Here is an 18,602-nt window from a genome sequence, read left to right on the forward strand (position 1 = left end):
CCACCAATGAGCAGGCTAACCTGAGATATGGAAGAACCAATCTGGGAATCAAATTAATCTAGTGATCTTCTGCATGGCAGCCCAGTAAATTCTGCCACTGAGTAGCCTGGCTAGCCCCTCTTCCTAGGATCCTGTGTATTGATTGGATCATTAACGAAGGAACACAAGCAGCTCCAGTTGCAATCCTAGATTCTGACCAGCATCATCAAATTGACTATAGAGTATGAAAAATATATTTCCTTTTGAAGATTTCATGCAACACTTGAATTCACACTGCAGCAAACATGGAAGAAGACATGTTGTTTATGTCAGTAATATCACATGTTCATCTCATTTCATTATAAGGCTTAGATAGCAGAACCATCCATTCATCATTCTTGCTTATGAATGATACATTTATTACAGACATGGACTACAGTAAGAAGAAACACAATTACACAATGAAGCAACACGTCGATAAACAAAATGGCCACCTCCATATTACATTGGATTTTATGTTGAAGTGTTACACAAGGACTTACGGACTTACTCGATACAGTTTTTTTTATATGGGTGCAAAATGGGAAGAAGCCCTCTTTGTTTAAGGAATGATCGCTGTCTTTAAGGAGTTTCTGTTTTTAGTTTGATTTGGGCTGCTTTATTTCCCCCCTGGTTTAATTTAATAAGTCGCTTTTCCACTAAAATGTACTACTTAGGACAACAAGAAACAAATTATAAAGTACAAATAATATGAAATGCTTATAAAATATAACATCCATAGATAAATGTAACAAAATCAGTAAAATAAAACAATGCAATGAATACATAGTAACATAGTAGATGACGGCAGAAAAAGACCTGCACGGTCCATCCAGCCTGCCCAACAAGATAAACTCATATGTGCTACTTTTTGTGTATACATTACCTTGATTTGTACCTGTCCTTTTCAGGGCACAGACCATATAAGTCTGCCCAGCACTATCCCTGCCTCCCAACCACCAGCCCCGCCTCCCACCACCGGTTCTGGCACAGATCGTATAAGTCTGCCCAGCACTATCCCCTCCTCCTAACCACCAGCCCCGCCTCCCACCACCGGCTCTGGCACAGACCGTATAAGTCTGCCCACCACTATTCCCCACCTCCCAACCACCAGTCCCGCCTCCCACCACTGGATCTGGCACAGACCGTATAAGTCTGCCCACCACTACCTTCACCTCCCCACCACCAACCCCTCTTCCCCCCACCGGCTCCACCACCCAATTTCGGCTAAGCTTCTGAGGATCCATTCCTTCTGCACAGGATTCCTTTATATATATCCCACGCATGTTTGAATTCCGTTACCGTTTTCTTCTCCACCACCTCCCGCGGGAGGGCATTCCAGGCATCCACCACTCTCTCTGTGAAGAAATACTTCCTGACATTTTTCTTGAGTCTGCCCCCCTTCAATCTCATTTCATGTCCTCTCGTTCTACCGCCTTCAAATACAAATATTGGATTTTTGTGAGCTCATGGAGGCCATCATCAAAACCTGTTCAATACTGATCATGTTACAAATAAGAATGTACAAAATACGCTGTACCAAATATTAATATTCAATTTGATTCAGCCCTGAATGGTGCCTTGAATACATTATTCTTATTCAGCCGAATAGTGATTTAAATTTGAATACGAATAATCCAAGCGCTACTGTGCTAAATCCTACTGAAATAAACACTTGATCTCTGATTTCATGTTGCTTCTTTTATTATTGGTTATGTTAAGGCTCAATGCCCATTATTCGCATTTGGTATTCGTATTTGGCTGAATAATATTTTTCGTTATTCGTATTTGGCCAAATAGTAAAATACGCTATTTGGTACAGCTCTAATACAAAACCAAAAATAGTCACAATATTTCTACTATTAAAGAGCAAAATATATGCTCCTAGTATGAAATTTACACCTGCATGAGGTGTGCTACCAGGACTGGAAGTGTTAATGTGTGTTTAAAGTGCTTTTAAGGACCTGTTAGTTTACAAGTGTTTAACATTGAAGTCAATGTTAATAAAGATGCAAAACAGCCCATTGCGTAGCAAAATGTGGGTTAAAACATGCAGAAGTGAATGCAGACCTGCTAATGCAAAATATGTAACTACAGCTCCAGAAAGAGTAGTTAACTTGTTACGATAATATTCACAGTACCTTTAATGCTGGTAAATGAACTGAAAGCTCACATGGGCCATTAATGTTTGTGAAAGGCCAGTGTTAAGATAGTTTAGTTCACTGGCCTCTCTGTATGCTCTGCAGGTAATGTATTTAGGGCGTTAAATAGCTGTAATTGTGTATATATATATACGTATAAAATATTGATTTTTTTTCCACTTAATAAATAAATATAAAACATAATAACAAAATTTCAAATGCATTAATCTGAAGAGCGATAGTGTTAAATATGTGAAATGATGACCAGTCCTGGCTTCCTTTCAGACCATAAATCCAGTCTACAAAGCAGGCACTGTTATATTAAGCGAGATCTCAAGGCTGCTTGTTGGACCTGTGAATTAGCAAAGCTCTCTGTGAATTTTGTACACTCAGTTGTTCCTATGGTGCAACTTGCAAATATTGTTCCCTATAAATAAAAAAGGACCTCATTGGAGCTGCCTTTTTGGAGTGTCTGTTGAAACGGCTGCAACCGTGGGGAGGGGGGTTGGTTGCCCTCCCTTTTCAGTGCTTGCACCCACCATCCAGTACATCTTCACTAGACCACTTTTAAACAGAGCTTCCGCCCTTTTAGGGATGACTTCTCCCACCCTGAAGAAATGGTGGCACTGGTTTTAAACTTCAAAGGGAAGGACCTCAGGCCATGGAATAGTTCAGAATGCCTTTAACAAGGTAGGAAAATGATTTCCAGACCTGCCAAGTCTCCCACTTTCAGTTTTTGCGGGTCATCTTCCGCATTCTCCCGCACTCTCGCAGAGAAGCTGGGATCTCTCGTTGAGTGGCCTCTCCATCCAGCAGTATCGGGAAACGCCTTCATAAATCACCATCTCCTGCTGCCATTGGAGATGACATTTCATGAAGGCATTTCCTGCTGCCGCTAGACAGGAAGACCACTTCTTTTGCTGCTGGCTGCAAATCAGCTGTGCTGGGGCAGAGCAATGGGTCGGGATGGGTGGAGCAATGAACAGAGTGGGGTGGGCTGGCGGTGGGCCCTAAATCTCCTGCTTAGTGAGTCGGCCCCCTTGGCAGCTCTGGATTTCAGACATGCCAGGTTACTCAGTTTCAGGCTGGAGATTTTTGGCTAGTCCTGGATTTGAACTTACATCCCAAAGTTGTATAAGATTTGTAGTACCTGATTCTGCCAATTGATGAATGGTGAGAAATTGAGAACTGTCCCCAGATCTCCAGCCTGAACTGGGTAACTTGGCATCTCTTGTGATGTCAAATGCAGGATGGGAAAAAGTCAATGTGGACCTGCATTATCTGGGGGATGTAGGATGTGGAGGAAACACATTTTGGTTCTTTTTCATCTTCCAAATTATTAAGGCTACAACTGGGCTCTGGTTAAAAGTTTAATCTTCCCTAAAAAGTCCAGAAAGCACCTTCTTGTTGCTAGGTATATAACTATGGATCTTGCACTCTGTATTCAATTGTCATCGCTTTAATTTCTACAGAGACACATTGAGAATACATTACTCTGCATGTACCAATGATCGGGAGTATAATTGTGTCATAGACCCTTCCTAAATTGTTCAGCATGAACATGCATACGTTTCATCATTTAGCAACGGGAATGTACTCGCAATACTACTATATGTCTTTGAAAATTACCCCATTAAAATTATGGGAACACATTTAACAGCTACTAGGTAGGACATACAACATTTTGGAGAAACTTTACATGCTTACATTTGAAAATCCGAAAGTATTTGCATGAGGCAAAGCTCCACTCAACTGCCTGAAGAACACCTCAGCTCATCATGGGTAAAAGCAGAGTTTTTTTTCAGGGGGTCTGAGTACTGGCACCTTTTCTATTGATTGCTAATTTGACCCATGGTCCCCAAGTTTTAATGAAAGAGCTCAGGCTCTACACACCAATTCTGCCTTGTCATAGATTCTGTGACTGGTTGCAGGGGGCCTGGCTATTGTGAGGTGGGTCCCTCAGTGATCACCCCACCCCTGAAGGGTGTCCTGGCATTTGAGTAGCGGCACCTTTTTCACTAGCAAAAAATGCACTGGGTAAAAGATTGCATGAAATGGCATGACACACAGCTTTCATGCATATGTACTCTGGCAAGTTTATAACAAGCCATTTCTGTGCATAAATTTGTTTTGTGTAAATAAAAGACTTTTAAAATTACCCCCGTAAGAGTCCAACCTACCAAGGATTTTGCTCTCAGCCACCGAATGGTGAAATATCCTTATTGAACAAGTTTACCCTAAAGTACCTTTCCCCCGCTGAAATCAGTGCCGCAGTTGGAGGGTGTCAGAAATCTAGGACTGTTCTTTGAGGCGGAGTTTAGATTTTAATTGAGACATCCAGGTCGGGACATCTCAAGTTCTGCTTGTATTTTAGAACAGGATCTGTATAACCTGTTCTAAAAACATGGAGACACAGTGGGAGCATCCATTTTATCATCATAAACATCTGAAACATGAGCGGGTCAACAAGGATGCATAAATGTCTATGTGGCAGCTCATACACATTTATATTATGAAGCAGCAACATAAACATTTGTGTCAGAAACATAGATCTTTATTTTCCCTAAGCTGTCACAGAGCCCAGTATCTCTTTTGGAGGACTGGAGAGGACATCAACCACTGATGGATTAAGGGGGTGACCTTCCCTAATTCCTCTAGTGGAGCGCTGTTCAATACAAGCGCTTTTCTGGAAGCTAGATGTCCCATGTAGCTGATGTAATCCCAATGTCGTTCTTTCTGGACATAGGCGCGCATTCGGCTCTGAAATGCAGAATACACATTTATTTTTTAGGCCCAACCTAGTTCTGCCCAAAACACACTCAGACCATGCCCCCTTGCCAATAGACACGTTTCAGAGTTTTATCCTGGCTTTGTAAAAGCAAGATTTAGATGTTTATGCAACATAAACGGCAAAATGCCCGTTTATGCACGTCTAAAACTGGAATTACACTTCCAAAATAAGCACCTTGTGGATCTGTCAGATACTTCCTTCATTTCAACCTTTGAGTTGAAGCCTTTGCTCCATGCGATTCTGGGCCTATTCCAAAAGTCTGTAGCATCAGAATTAAGCAGTGGGTCCTGTACACTCACATCTGACTTACGAACCACTCGAGTCTTCAAACAGTAAAGTTAACATCTGAGCAAACGGAGCAAAGACAGGTACATTAGCAAAATGGGACAGAAAATATCCGCCATATTTTCTATGTGCATTTTCATATGTTCGTTTTACATCTCTGTACTGAACCTTTGTTTTCTATTTTGAGAGGCACCTCACACTATTTAAAAACCAACACAGATATACTTAAAAGCACAATGTCACGTAGGATCCAGGGGCTATTTGCAAACTGCCCATCAAAAGAAGCCATGTTGTGAAGCAAGATGCTGAGAGGATGATGGCTGAGGAATCCCATGATGCCTTACGCAGAGTTGCTCAGTCACTTGACAGGGGCAGTGGAAGAAAGAGTATAGCTTTTTGGCCATAGTGAGTTCGTGGTCCCAGCTTACTGGAACCATTTTTCTTTATGCCAACATACCAGTTCTTATCTGCATGCTTCTTAGATTTATATGTGTTGTAATTATTCTCTTCTAGTTGCTCGAAGAACAGGCAGTCCTCACTCAGCGATGGCTGAAAAAAAACACCACAATTTATTCTTCTGGTGCAACCATTTTTTTTTCACTATTCTAACAGGTCAACTTCCAATAGGAAGTCTGAGTGAAAAGAAGCATTATCCAAGAAAAGAGATACAGCTTTAGCTCACACCTGTCTCGGTAGTTCAAGGTGAGTTATATTCAGGTACAGTAAGTATTTTTCTGTCCCCAGAGATCTTACAATTTAGTTTGTACCTGAGGTAATGAAGGGTTAAGTGACTTGCCCCAGATCACAAGAAAAATTATTTTTAGGAAAGAGATGTCAGTCTTATAGCTTGAATTATGATACATGTTAAGCGTGTGGTTATTCAGGATTATTAGTTTGTTACTAATTATTGTATGTTTGATTTGCTGTGCTTGCCTATCAATTATTGGATTTCCTAGATGTTATTATGAGTGTTTTTATATGTTTTAAATTTTTCTTTTATGTAAACTGTTCTGTTTTGCTAGCAATAAGTAACGGTATAGTAAATAATAAACGATAAACGATCTGAACTGGGTCTTCCAATTACATAGGGGTCAGCTGGGGGGGGAGGGGGGGGCAAAGCCCATCAATGTGTCCAGGAAGAGGAAATTGTTTTTTTTTGTTTTTGTTTTTAATTGAGTTGCCCCAATTGTTTTGAAATGTTGGCCTCCCTAAGATGCCATCAGGGCTGAATTTATGCCTATTGTGGTCTCTAAGCTTTAACATTTAAGAGGCCCTTCCTTGATTAAGTAGGAAGCAAATTTGAGATTTAATAAGTTGTCCATGCTAAGCTGTAGCCTGTCAGGTTTATACATAAGTCCAGCCCTGGGCGTCTTTGTTACAAAGGCAGCAGCTGGTGACCAAAGAGTTACCCCACAGGATTGGAAGGCCCGGTTTTTCTTTCCAGTACATGCCTTATTTGCAGCCATGTTGGAGTAAACCCCCAAGGAAAGCAAAGAGCTTTCTGAGCCAGAGTCCTTTGACTGTAAAATAGCCAGCCAGCCATCTACAATGTACTACACACAGACACCTGCAGGAGGCAGATCGAGCTTCCAAGTTACCCAGGAGGGAGATATTAGACCAGTCCTGGATTTCTGCCAACTTGCATTATTTATTTGTAATGCTTATACCCCGCGCTTTCCCACTCATGAAAGGGAAAGGGAATGGGACTTAATATACCACCTTTCTGTGGTTACATTCAAAGTGGTTTACATATTATATATAGGCACTTATTTTGTTGCTGAGTCTTGCAGCACTGATTTCAGTGGGTAGAATCAGGGACTGCAAATGCTACAGTGCTTTGAGATGTATGTTTAAAAACTACGACCGGCCAAAAAGTTTCCCTCCAGGAACTGGGTAACTTGGCAGCTCTGGGCAGAGCTTGTGCTGAAGAATTTTGTGCAAAAAACAAACAGGCAGAATTTGAGCAGAGCTGTAGGACCATAAAACTGTCAACAGGTCAGCCTGGAAAAGTTTACTTTTAAGAAAATCAGCAAAATGCAAGCTTGTTTGGTAAAGACTCGCTATAATTGCAGCACAAATTCAATCACTACCATGTAAACTTAAATGATGCATTAATGAATGAAATGTATGCTCTGACTGAGTATCTAGCAGCTAGTGAAAGATTCCTGGTCATTCCTAAACCTGCGTGTAATTTACTCTGGAAGAGAAAACGAATGGCTCAGATGGTGCAAAAGGTTTCTTCCATTTTGAGTCAAAGGGGAAAATGCTAAGGGCATCTTTTACTAAACTATGCTCGTGATTCCTGTCTGGAAAATGAGAGGAAGCCATTCAGTTCCTATGGGCTTCCTCTCATTTTGCCACGCCCCAAATCGTTAGCGCGGTTTAGTAAGAGATGCCCTAAGTGTAGTGGGGACCTGAGAGCCAGGACCTGACTTGGAAAGTAGTTGTTTGAGATCCAGCTAAGACAGCTCAGCAGTTTAAGCTGTTTCAGGCTTTAAATATTTTGGATATGCCTCGGACTTCCTTCCATTGGTTTGTCTGGTATGTGCACGTTTGCAGTGTTTTTATTTATTTTTCTGAAACTATTGGACAGGAGGCAGATGAGATTGGCACTACTGAAAAATTATGTTTTGCAGTTCCTGAATCAGTGAAGAATTTTGTGCCATGAATGACTGTGATTTGACTATACTTCCACACAGGATGTGAACTAGCTGCCAGATACACTTGGTTAATGCAGTGCTGTTTGTCTAGCTGTATAATTCATTGAAGGGTGAGCCTAGCACTGGAGCCCTCTGCATCTGTTATGTGGTAGGTTTAAGGGTAAGGTTTCATTTGCAAATGTCACGTGGCCACTGTTGCTACAGTTTGCTGCCATGTCATTCCCTGGCACCAGCCACTGTGCATGTCATTTTAGCACTGATGGCAAACACCCCACGTCCATGGCAAGTCATTAATACGCTTGAAATACAAAGCTGAAAAATAGCTATAGGCATCTCTGCGCTCCTGAGTACATCTGTGATACTGTCTCAGGGGCCCTTTTACTAAGCCGCAAAAGTGTCTACGTGCACTCAGTGCGTGCCAAAATGGAGTTACTGCACAGCTACTGTGTGGCCCTTGCGGTAATTTCATTTTCGTGTGCCCCAAAAAATATTTTTTCTTTTCTGGCGCACATCAACTACTCGTGCCAAGTGGCATTTGGCATGCGTAGGTCATTACCGCCCGGTTACCGTGTGAGGCTTTACCACTAGGTTAATGGCTGGCGGTAAGGTCTCAAACCCAAAATGGATGGACGGCAATTGTGATTTTGCTGCATGTCCATTTTCGGCAAAAATTTTTAAAAAAAGGCTTTTTTACAGGCGCTCTGAAAAATGGATTGGCGCACGCCCAAAACCTGCGCCTACACTAGCGCAAGCCATTTTTCAGGGCACCATAGTAAAAGGACCCCTCAGTGTTAGATCAGAGCACTCATCTGATCATTCATAAATATTTTCGTAGCAGAGATTCTCCTGTAACAATTTAGCAGTTTCTTTCAAAATGTCACATAAAGCAACAGCAATACACAAGGAAATGGGAACTGCGGGAAGGCTAGACAAACCTCAGGATCAATAAAATAAAAGTTTATTGCCATAGTGTGTATAAAAACACTACAAAATTAACATAAAATCGGTGCTCAACATACAATATGTATAAAACAATGCGCAATAAAATATTAGACCTAATATCAGTGCTCAAGACTTGACACGGCACTGTGTTTCGGCATGTAACACGCCTGCCTCAGGAGTCTGACAATGAATGAGTAGAATCAAAATGTGCAGTGAAGTTTAATATGAAAATTGGGAATGAAAGAGTGTTGATGATTAAAGCGAATCACTGGGCAGAGTACCTCTTGTGAAAAGAGTGGTTTCTGAGGTCCGAATACATGCTATTATTGAATTAATTAGTTTATTCATGTCTTCACATGTGCTGGGGATAGACCCTCTAAGTGGCCACTGGGTAGCCCCAGGTGGGTGGCTAGGCATTTCTTGACAGGCATCTTTGCCAATTCTGAAAGATACCAGATAAACTTGCATGCACCGCTTCCATTGTATGCACATTTATCTCATGCATATTCATTGCGGTGTTTCTGAAACCTGACCGACTGGGTCTGTCCGGAGGACTGGGCTGAGAACCCCTGTGTTAGATGAAAGAATTTCTGGCTATCTTTGGAACTCATTCCTTAACATCCAAATGTCTTCGCACACTCCAATATAACATTACAAATGGTGATTTTTATTTTCTAAACTAAGGCAGGGCTGAGGATGGTAATGCAGTTGAAATAAATGACAAACAGAACCTAATTGTCATGTACAATTGGCATTACTCATAGCTAAAAGACCTCTGGAAACCTCAAAAACAATCCCAGACAAAGCCCATACTTACTGATCCGTATAAACGGCCGTCGGCATCCATGCCCAGATACTGCCCGGTCTCAGCACTCTTGATAGATACCTCACCGACATTCTCTGCATTTAGCTGTAGCGGAACTGAAAAATAAAATAAGAAGCATAAATATGCTTGAAAATGACCAACACAATGAAGGTGAGAATGGAGACCAGCAATGGAAAAATACATTTAGAACGAATCTCCCTTATCTGGCCCTCTTATTCAGCTGACTACACAGTGGCCTGTATAGACCTGGAAACATCTGGTTTGTCTTTGAACTTTCAGAAATCCCTTTCTGGACCTTGCACATCTCATTTTCTAAGCCAGACAAACATATTGATCACTGTAGAGCTTCTGTGTCAGTACAAGACCAAAATCATTCAACTTGGTCCTCCAGTTATCTTCTATATCTCTTGTGTCTTATTAATTTATGAAGCCTTTAAAACAGTGGTATAGCCACAGGGGAGGGGGGACAGCGGCCTCAGGGCCTGGGCCCCTCCACTATGGGATCAAAACCCCTCCATAACTGTAGCGCCTGTTCAATGGCTGGCGGGGATGCTGAAGCCCCATCAGCTGAAGAGGTCTGCTGCCCGTCGCCCCTCCTCCTCATAAGTACATAGGTATTGCCACACTGGGACAGACCAAAGGTCCATCAAGTCTAGCATCCTGTTTCCAACAGTGGCCAATCCAGGTCACAAATACCTGGCAAGATCCCGAAAAAGTTCAATACATTTTATGCTGCTTATCCCAGAAATAAGCAGTGAATTTTCCCAAGTCAATTTAATAATGATCTATGGACTTTTCCTTTAGGAAGCTGTCCAGACCCTTTTTAAACCCTGCTAAGCTAACTGCCTTTACCACATTCTCTGGCAATGAATTCCAGAGTTTAATTACACGTTGAGCGGAGAAAAATTTTCTCCAATTTGTATTAAATTTACAACTTTGTAGCTTAATCGCATGCCCCCTAGTCCTAGTATTTTTGGAAAGAGTAAACAAACGATTCATGTCTACCTGTTCCATTCCACTCATTATTTTATAGACCTCTATCATATCTCCCCTCAGCCATCAGGAACGAGGACGGTGGTGTCCTGTTTCCTGCTGCCGACACCAGCACTCCCCGTGCATGCTCAGTTCTACCCTGCAGCTGCTGCAAGACACTGGGGGCTATGGCCATATTATCTGAACACAAACCAGAGTTTTCACTGATTTCCCTAGGTGTGGATTGCTTGTGGACGCAGTGAGAAGGTGATGCGGAAATGATCCAGTGGTGCCAGCAAGCTGTCTGAGTGCCCTTCCCTAAAGTTATTGCTCTCCTGTGCTATAAGAGTCATACTCTGCTGGATTTTTTTTTTTTTTGGGGGGGGGGAGGGGGGAGTGAGTCAATGTTTATGCAGCTTAGGTCATGTTCCTTCAATCTGCTGTGAGGTTTTCTGCACAATTACAGCATGCCACACATCTCTCATAAAATGCCAAGTTTGAAAACTCCTGCGGTCAAAAGAAAAACAAGAGAAATACTTTTCTTAGAACTTAGGAAACCTGCACAACCCCAGACTACAATTTCCGGCAGCTGGTATTTTTAAGCAGCAGGATCGCTTTAGCAGGATCACACCAGGTAAGTGCAGCACTGTTCACTGTCCCTTTGACAGGAAGTTTAGCATTGCACCAGCACCAAGGAGCGCAACTTTCTGAAGGTAGCACTGCCGCGTACGTGTATCCTGGTGGAGCGCAAATCTGTCTTCAGGAGCACTTAGGTCACTTGCATTCAAGGGCAACAAACAGGTCAGGTTTTCAGGCTACCCCTAATGAATATGCATGAGATAGATTTGCATATAGTGATGGTAGTATGCCTAGAAATCGATTCAGTGCATACTAGAGAATGATATGGGGATGGGGAGCTGCGGTAATTCACAGTAATCCACGGTAAATCTGCAGTAAAAGAAAAACATTTGGCTCATTTACCGCGATTGTGGGAGCAAAACTTTTTACCACCCTGTGGGAACTGTAAAAAGCTTTGCTTCCGAGGTAAAAAAAAAAAAAAAAGTTTCAGTTACCGCTCCCATGGGTCCAGCATCTCTGTTTCTATCCACGGTACGACCTCACCTTGAGTATTGTGTTCAGTTCTGGTTGCCGTATCTCAAAAAAGATATAGCGGAATAAGAAAAGGTTCAAAGAAGAGCCACCAAAATGATAAAGGGGATGGAACTCCTCTCATATGAGGAAAAGCTAAAGAGGTTAGGGCTCTTCAGTTTGGAAAAGAGACAGCTGAGGTTTATAAAATCCTGAGTGGTGTAGAACGGGTAGAAGTGAATTGATTTTTTAGTCTTTCAAAAAGTACAAAGACTACTACTACTACTACTACTATTTAACATTTCTAGAGCGCTACAAAGTGTACGCAGCGCTGTACAAACACAGAAGAAAGACAGTCCCTGCTCAAAGAGCTTACAATCTAATAGACAAAAAGTAAAGCATTTAAATTTAAAATATTTAAGCAGTCAAGCACAAGAGAACAGTCACAGAAGGACAGAAGATGTTGAAGGGTGGTCAGTGTGATTAGGTGTAACTCTGGTTGGAGTAGTGGGAGAAGGTGATAGAAGAATAGAAATGGGTGAGGTAAAGTAATGAGTGGGTTGATAGGGAGGTTATATAAGACATGTCACTCTAGGGGTGGGTGGGTAGAGGGGTAGGGTGGGTGGAAGCAGGAGAAGGTATTCTCTGCAGCCTATCTGTGAGATGGAAAATGCTCTCAATAAAATTACATGGAAATATTTTTAAAACAGCTAGGAAGAAATATTTTTTCAGTCAACAAATAGTTAAGCTTTGGAACTTGTTGCTGGAGGATGTGGTAACAGTGGTTAGTGTATTTGGGTTTAAAAAAGGTTTGGACAAGTTCCTGGAGGAAAAGTCCATAGTCTGCTTTTAAGACAAACATGGGGAAGCCACTACTTGCCCTGGGATTGGTAGCATGGAATGTTGCTACTATTTGGGATTCTGCCAGGTACTTGTGACCCGGATTGGCCACTGTTGGAAGCAGGATACTGGGCTGGATGGACCATCAGTCAGACCCAGTATGGCTATTCTTATGTTCTTATAAACTGGAGTCTAGAGGTAGAGACCACCTACATCATAAGATTGACAATTAGGCACCTGTGTGAACCAATGCTATTTTATAAGGCAGCACTTAAGTGCCATAATGTGTATCCACAAGGGGGTGTACACATGGGCGGAGCATGGGCATGCCTCTCAGGTACATGCAGAGTTTCTAGAATACCTACAATGTACACTTCACATAAGAGGGTGTGTCAACACCTGGGCACACCTGGGCACACCTATGCCAACCTTACACTAGTATTCTCTAATCGGATCTTGGTGCCAAGCTGCTATTATGGAATTCTGCTACTTACACAGCACTGAGGTGCCAAGTTATAGAATTTGCTGCTTTTGAGTTTGAAAATGAGCGATTATGATATGATGTAAAGCGATGGTTCTTCATAAATGCAGAGAATGCCAGCACTTTCACAATAAATGCACACTTAAGTAGAAGCCCAACAATTGACCTCTATTGTGTAAGGGTGTGCATACGTAGTGCAGAACTGCGAGGGGGCATTCACACAGGTGGAGCTACACACAGAATACAGTAAGCTACATACACCAGTGGTGCATTTACAAACCCACAGGGCAGCTCTGTGCAAATGTAAAGCGTGCCAGTGTCAGGGTATCTGGGCTTTCACTGCCTGACTTACAGAGTTGCCCCCTTAGAATTCTCTATTTCGTACTTTCAGCTCCTCTGGAATAAGATTTGGGGTCTGGTGCCACGATCCTTCATTCACAATTACCTGAGGATTTTTACCCTGTTTATCTCCTCACCCTAACCCTTAATCTGGTCATTACAGTGATAGTACTGGATCAGGGACACAGCACTCATCTGCTCTCACTCCAGCCACTAGGTGTCACCCTTAAGCAACAAGCACAAAAACAAAAAGGACGAGTAACCCCTATGATAAATCCAAGGACCAAGGAGAAAGTAGGGGATGACCAAATGACTTCCAGCAATATGATTAATAGGGTATAAGTCCTTACCATACATGGGACCGTGTTTCGGCAGATGGACTGCCTGCCTTAGGCGTCACAACCACTGTTTAACATAAAAGCTAATACTGTGGCAGAATAATTAACAATGGAGAAGAGGTGATCCAACTCAATATCTAATGAGAACTCACCCAACTGAAATAATGACCAAGGGTGGGAGGCTTTGGAGTTTAAAGACTATTTTCCCAGGAGGAGGGTGTTCTGGGAAGGATATGGGCCTTCATCGTCCCCAGGAAGGGCTGGGAAAGCCAGGAGGAGGAAGGGAGAGAAACTAACCTCCAGGCACACCAGATTGATCCTCAGAGAAATACTGGTAAAGAAGACTGGGCAGCTGTTGGATAAAATGGAGTCCAGTGCAAGGGCTTTTTTTAATGTCCCCCCCCCCCCCTCCTTTTTGGGTTCATATGCTTGCAGACTCACAGAATGATTCAAAATGGCAGTGTGGGGCCCAGGTGAGAGCCCTGGGGTCAGACCACTTTAAGAGTAGAAGACTTTGACACCCAATGACCTGGGATAAATGGAAGATAAATGGAAGAAATTTCTTAGCCTCAGCCTCATTTTGTTGGTGGCCATATGGCCACATTATGAAGCCATCTCATTAGTGAACGCTGTCTACTCAGGGTGGAGTGGGGGGGGGGGGGAGGGCTGACAAAGCAGCCTGTCCAGATCTCATGCCATAACCCTTCAGAGGACTGAAATTCAAAACTATTTTTTAAAAATCAATTGTATTTGTTTAGTGACTCAAGCATAACAAAATGAAGACATTCAAAATAAATCTTGAATGCAAGAAAAACTGTGAATCATCAAAAGAAAAACAAAAAGTGGGAAACTCATAACACATGAAAAGATACTCAACTCTGTAATGTTAAAGAGGCACAGACTGAAATCCAATTGTCAGGAAAAGAAAAGAGCAAAACACAAAAAACGCCCAGTTCAAACACAGTACGACGTCCTAGAAATAATTGACCATCTTAGCTCAAATGCTCTGTTTCAGCCAGAATTCCATATACAATCTTAACACAGTGCATTATACTCAGAGCACAGTGTTTTCCCTTATTCCTGTTTTGCCTACTCATTCCTTATACAACAACCAGTGTTTTGCGTTCCGTGAATCAAAACCTGGTGGTTCCATCTTTCTGACATATTCTACTTGCCAAGTTTCATTCTTCCATAGTCCATGTTTTGGAACAGCTGCCCCTATATCTATGTTTCGAATCATCTAACCAAAAATTCAAAGCAGGACTCAAAACCCATTTTTAAATAAAGTCTTTCAATGAATAACGAAGTATTCTACAATTTGATGAGGTGATGGTGGAACATGAACTGCGATACACAGAATTACAATACTAATAGTCTACATCTACTCTTCCTTATCATTTTGAATTAGCAGTTCCCTAGAATATTTGTCATTTTTAATATTGTAAACTGCATAGATAATAGAGAGTTGCATGGGGACAGAAATTTCATCCATCCCTGCCTGTCTCCACTGGAATCTTCTCTGTCCCCGCCCATCCTCTGTATAAAAATAACCCAACTTGGCCTACTGTTAAGTTGGGTTATTTTACCACATGTTGATAACATCCCCTCAAAATGCATATAGGGATTTCAATGCTATCAACCATAACCATTAATTTTTTTTTAGTGCTGTTATAATTGGTAAGCTAGCTTAGAAACACAAGAAAAGGATATGTAGGCTGGCCTGGCACTACATTTCTGCAGGAACCCTGTAGGACTTATATCCATCCCCGTAGGAACCCCACAGAACTTGCATCCATCCCTGTAACGCGCAGGACTTGCATCCACCCTCACAGGAGTCCCATAGACCTGGAGGTGATCCCCACGGGAACCGTGGGATTCCCGCTAGCCCAGTTCCCATGCAGCTCTCTAATAGGTAACTCGATATGTGGTATATCGTGTAAAATAAACTTGAAACTTGAAGATAACAAAGGAGGCAGTGGGCCTCGTATTCTTCACTAGGTAATCAGGAGAGACCACACCTAGATTTTCAGCAGCACATAACTGGTTAGTATCTAGGCAGACCTGGCAGTTACCTGGGCACCACTGATATACAGCACCGGAGTCCAGAAACTATCCGGTTAATTCAGGACAGCAAAAAGGCTGTTAACTGGGAGCTGTCCAGGAACCGCCACTGAATATGGGAAATAGCCAGGTAACTCCTGTGCTGCTACTCTGAGAAGCGCTTGTTCTGAATATTCGGCCTAAGTTAACCACCAGAAGTCAGGATTTAAAGAAACATTGACTATTACCCCATTATTCCTATTGGATTTGGTTCCCTCCTCTTCAGTAATTGCTCGTTGAGTTACATTCGGGTATAGGAGGTATTTTCTTATTTGCAGAGAGCTCACAATCATAGCCTCCCCAGCCCAATGGTCGACTTCCGGGTGTTGCACCCGCCCTACCCGCTCCCCTCGCGCGTGCGGTTTAATTGTTTTAGTTCCATGGCAGCGACGTCATTGACATCGCTTCCACGGAGAATACGGAGGTCAGCTCCGCCCTCTTGGCAGCGACGCGACGTCATTGACGTCGCTACGGAGGTAAGCTCTGCCCCTCCGCCCCCTTGGCAGCAACGTGACGTCATTGACGTCGCCACGGAGGTAAGCTCTGCCCCCTTTAGCCTCCCCAAAACAGTTGGCTACCGACCGTCTATGCTCACAATCTAAATTTGTACCTGAGCCAATTAAGCAGTATTGGGATTTGAACTCTCAGCTCACTGCGCTAACCATTGGGCTATGGGAAGCAGAAAGAGCCCCAGACAGGTCAAGGGTATGTTTCTGATCAGGGCTGCTGAGAGAGAAAACTGGACCCAGGGCAACCCCCCCACCCCATGTGTGACCCCCGTGCCTATGCCTGCCCCCCTCCCCCAGGCCCCTGCTTACTTGCTTGTTTGTCTCCTTCTGCTCCGCTGTGCTGCACAGGTCGTTCTTCCTGCCACATCCAAACAGGAAGTACTTCACACAGGAGGCGGGAAGAAGGACCTGTGGCTGGCACAGCAGAGTTAACACGATAATGTGATAACTCTGCTGTGCGGCACACAGGAGCAGAAGAGACCAGCCATCTGGAGGCTGAGCCCTGGGAAATTTTGCTCCTGTCCCCCCTCTTAGCGGCCCTGTTTCTGTTATTTGTACCTTGGTAAAAGCACATTTTGAAAACTGCAACCCCCTCTCCCCCAGAAAGTACGTGAGCTGTGAATAACAGGCGTAGGTTTACCCACAGGGCAAAAGGGGGAGCAGTGTTAGGTTGTGTCAGAATCCCCACCTCTACTTTCACACATTTAGCACTTTCCCACCTGCCTCACAGTTCCTCTCCCCAGGCTGGTTAAAAATGTTACCCCTTTGTTAGTTACTGAGATAAAAAACAAAAATACATTCTTATCCTCTGATATCACAGAATCCACTTCAAAAGAAATGCTACAGATAATCCATCCTTTAGCTACAATGTATTCTAGGCTGACAGGGGTAAGTGCCCTGTTGTGAGACAATGGAAGCTTAGTGATAGGATGTGACACAGGGTCTCTCAAAGGCTGTCTGGCATTCACGGCAGTGGCTTACTCATTCTTGTACCCAAAGACATAGGAAACACGACAGCATCAAGCTGAAGAACACAACTCTTATGCATTTCTTTATATTTTCTTCCGTTCACTACTCCTTGCACAGATGTTTCCTGTGTGAGTCTGGACAAACTATTTACCACTGCTAACATTTTTACGTGAATTAAGTCACGTCAAGAACAGGTAGCAAAACACAATTGCAGACTCAGAAGGATGCTGGGAGGGAGAGGCATGCTTGTGGCAAAAAGGAGGTGATTATACCATTGGAGAGATGGCACATGGAGTATTGTGTTCAGCTCTGGACTGCTTCTGGAGTGGAGATGGTCCAAGGATGGGATACCAAAATAGTGTAGGACCTGCATCCGATGAGATGCAACTTACCTTCTCAAGAGCATACACATTTAGGTCCTTATGATGGAGTTATTCAAATACTTGAAAGATATTACTGCATAAGCAGGAAACCTTTAACTGGACAGAAGGTTCTAGAACTAGGGGTCATGATATGAGGATCAATGTCAGGAAATATGGGATGCATGGGTCACCTTTCCAGAGCAGGTGGAGAAGGCTTCAAAAAGCTATGGGACAAATGTTGAAGTCTCTCAGTTGCAAAAAAGGTTACTAGTTACTAGAGGTGGAGGAGTGGCTTAGTGGTTAGAGCACTGGGCTTGATATTTAGGGGTACCTGGTTCAAATCTCACTACTGCTATTGTGATCGTCGTGGGCAAATTACTTAACCTTCAATTGTCTCAGGTAGAAAATTAGATTGTGAGCCCCTACGGGGACAGGGAACTACATAAGTACATAAGTACTGCCATACTGGGAAAGACCAAAGGTCCATCAAGCCCAGCATCCTGTTTCCAACAGTGGCCAATCTAGGTCACAAATACCTGGCAAGATCCCAAAAAGATACAAAACATTCCATACTGCTTATCCCAGAAATAGTGGATTTTCCCCAAGTCCATTTAATAATGGTCTATGGACTTTTTCTTTAGGAAGCCGTCCAAACCTTTTTAAAACTCCACTAAGCTAAATATTTTCTCTGGTTCGTTTTAAATTTACTACATTGTAGCTTCATCGCATGCCCCCTAGTCCTAGTATTTTTGGAAAGCGTAAACAGACGCTTCACATCTATCCGTTCAACTCCACTCATTATTTTATAGATCTCTATCATATCTCCCCTCAGCCGCCTTTTCTCCAAGCTGAAGAGTCCTAGCCGCTTTAGCCTTTCCTCATAGGGACGTCATCCCATCCCCTTTATCATTTTTGTTGCCCTTCTCTGCACCTTTTCTAA

The 18,602-nt window shown here is 42.9% G+C and overlaps 1 protein-coding gene across 3 annotated transcripts in view; it reads right to left on the reverse strand.

Moving 5' to 3' along the window:
• Positions 1-4,125: 4,125 nt before the first annotated feature.
• The window catches only part of FGF1 (fibroblast growth factor 1), a 73,013-nt gene continuing 58,536 nt past the window's right edge, over positions 4,126-18,602 (reverse strand). For all 3 annotated transcript variants that reach the window (XM_030212804.1, XM_030212803.1, XM_030212805.1), the window contains exons 3-4: positions 9,655-9,758; positions 4,126-5,784 (exon numbers count right to left, since the gene is read on the reverse strand). In XM_030212804.1, coding sequence (XP_030068664.1) covers positions 5,590-5,784; positions 9,655-9,758 — 299 coding nt within the window. In that variant the 3' untranslated portion in view covers positions 4,126-5,589. The remainder of the gene's footprint in view (positions 5,785-9,654; positions 9,759-18,602) is intronic.

The sequence above is a fragment of the Microcaecilia unicolor genome, chromosome 8 (genome assembly GCF_901765095.1).
Source record: "Microcaecilia unicolor chromosome 8, aMicUni1.1, whole genome shotgun sequence".
Taxonomy (NCBI): Eukaryota; Metazoa; Chordata; class Amphibia; order Gymnophiona; family Siphonopidae; genus Microcaecilia; species Microcaecilia unicolor.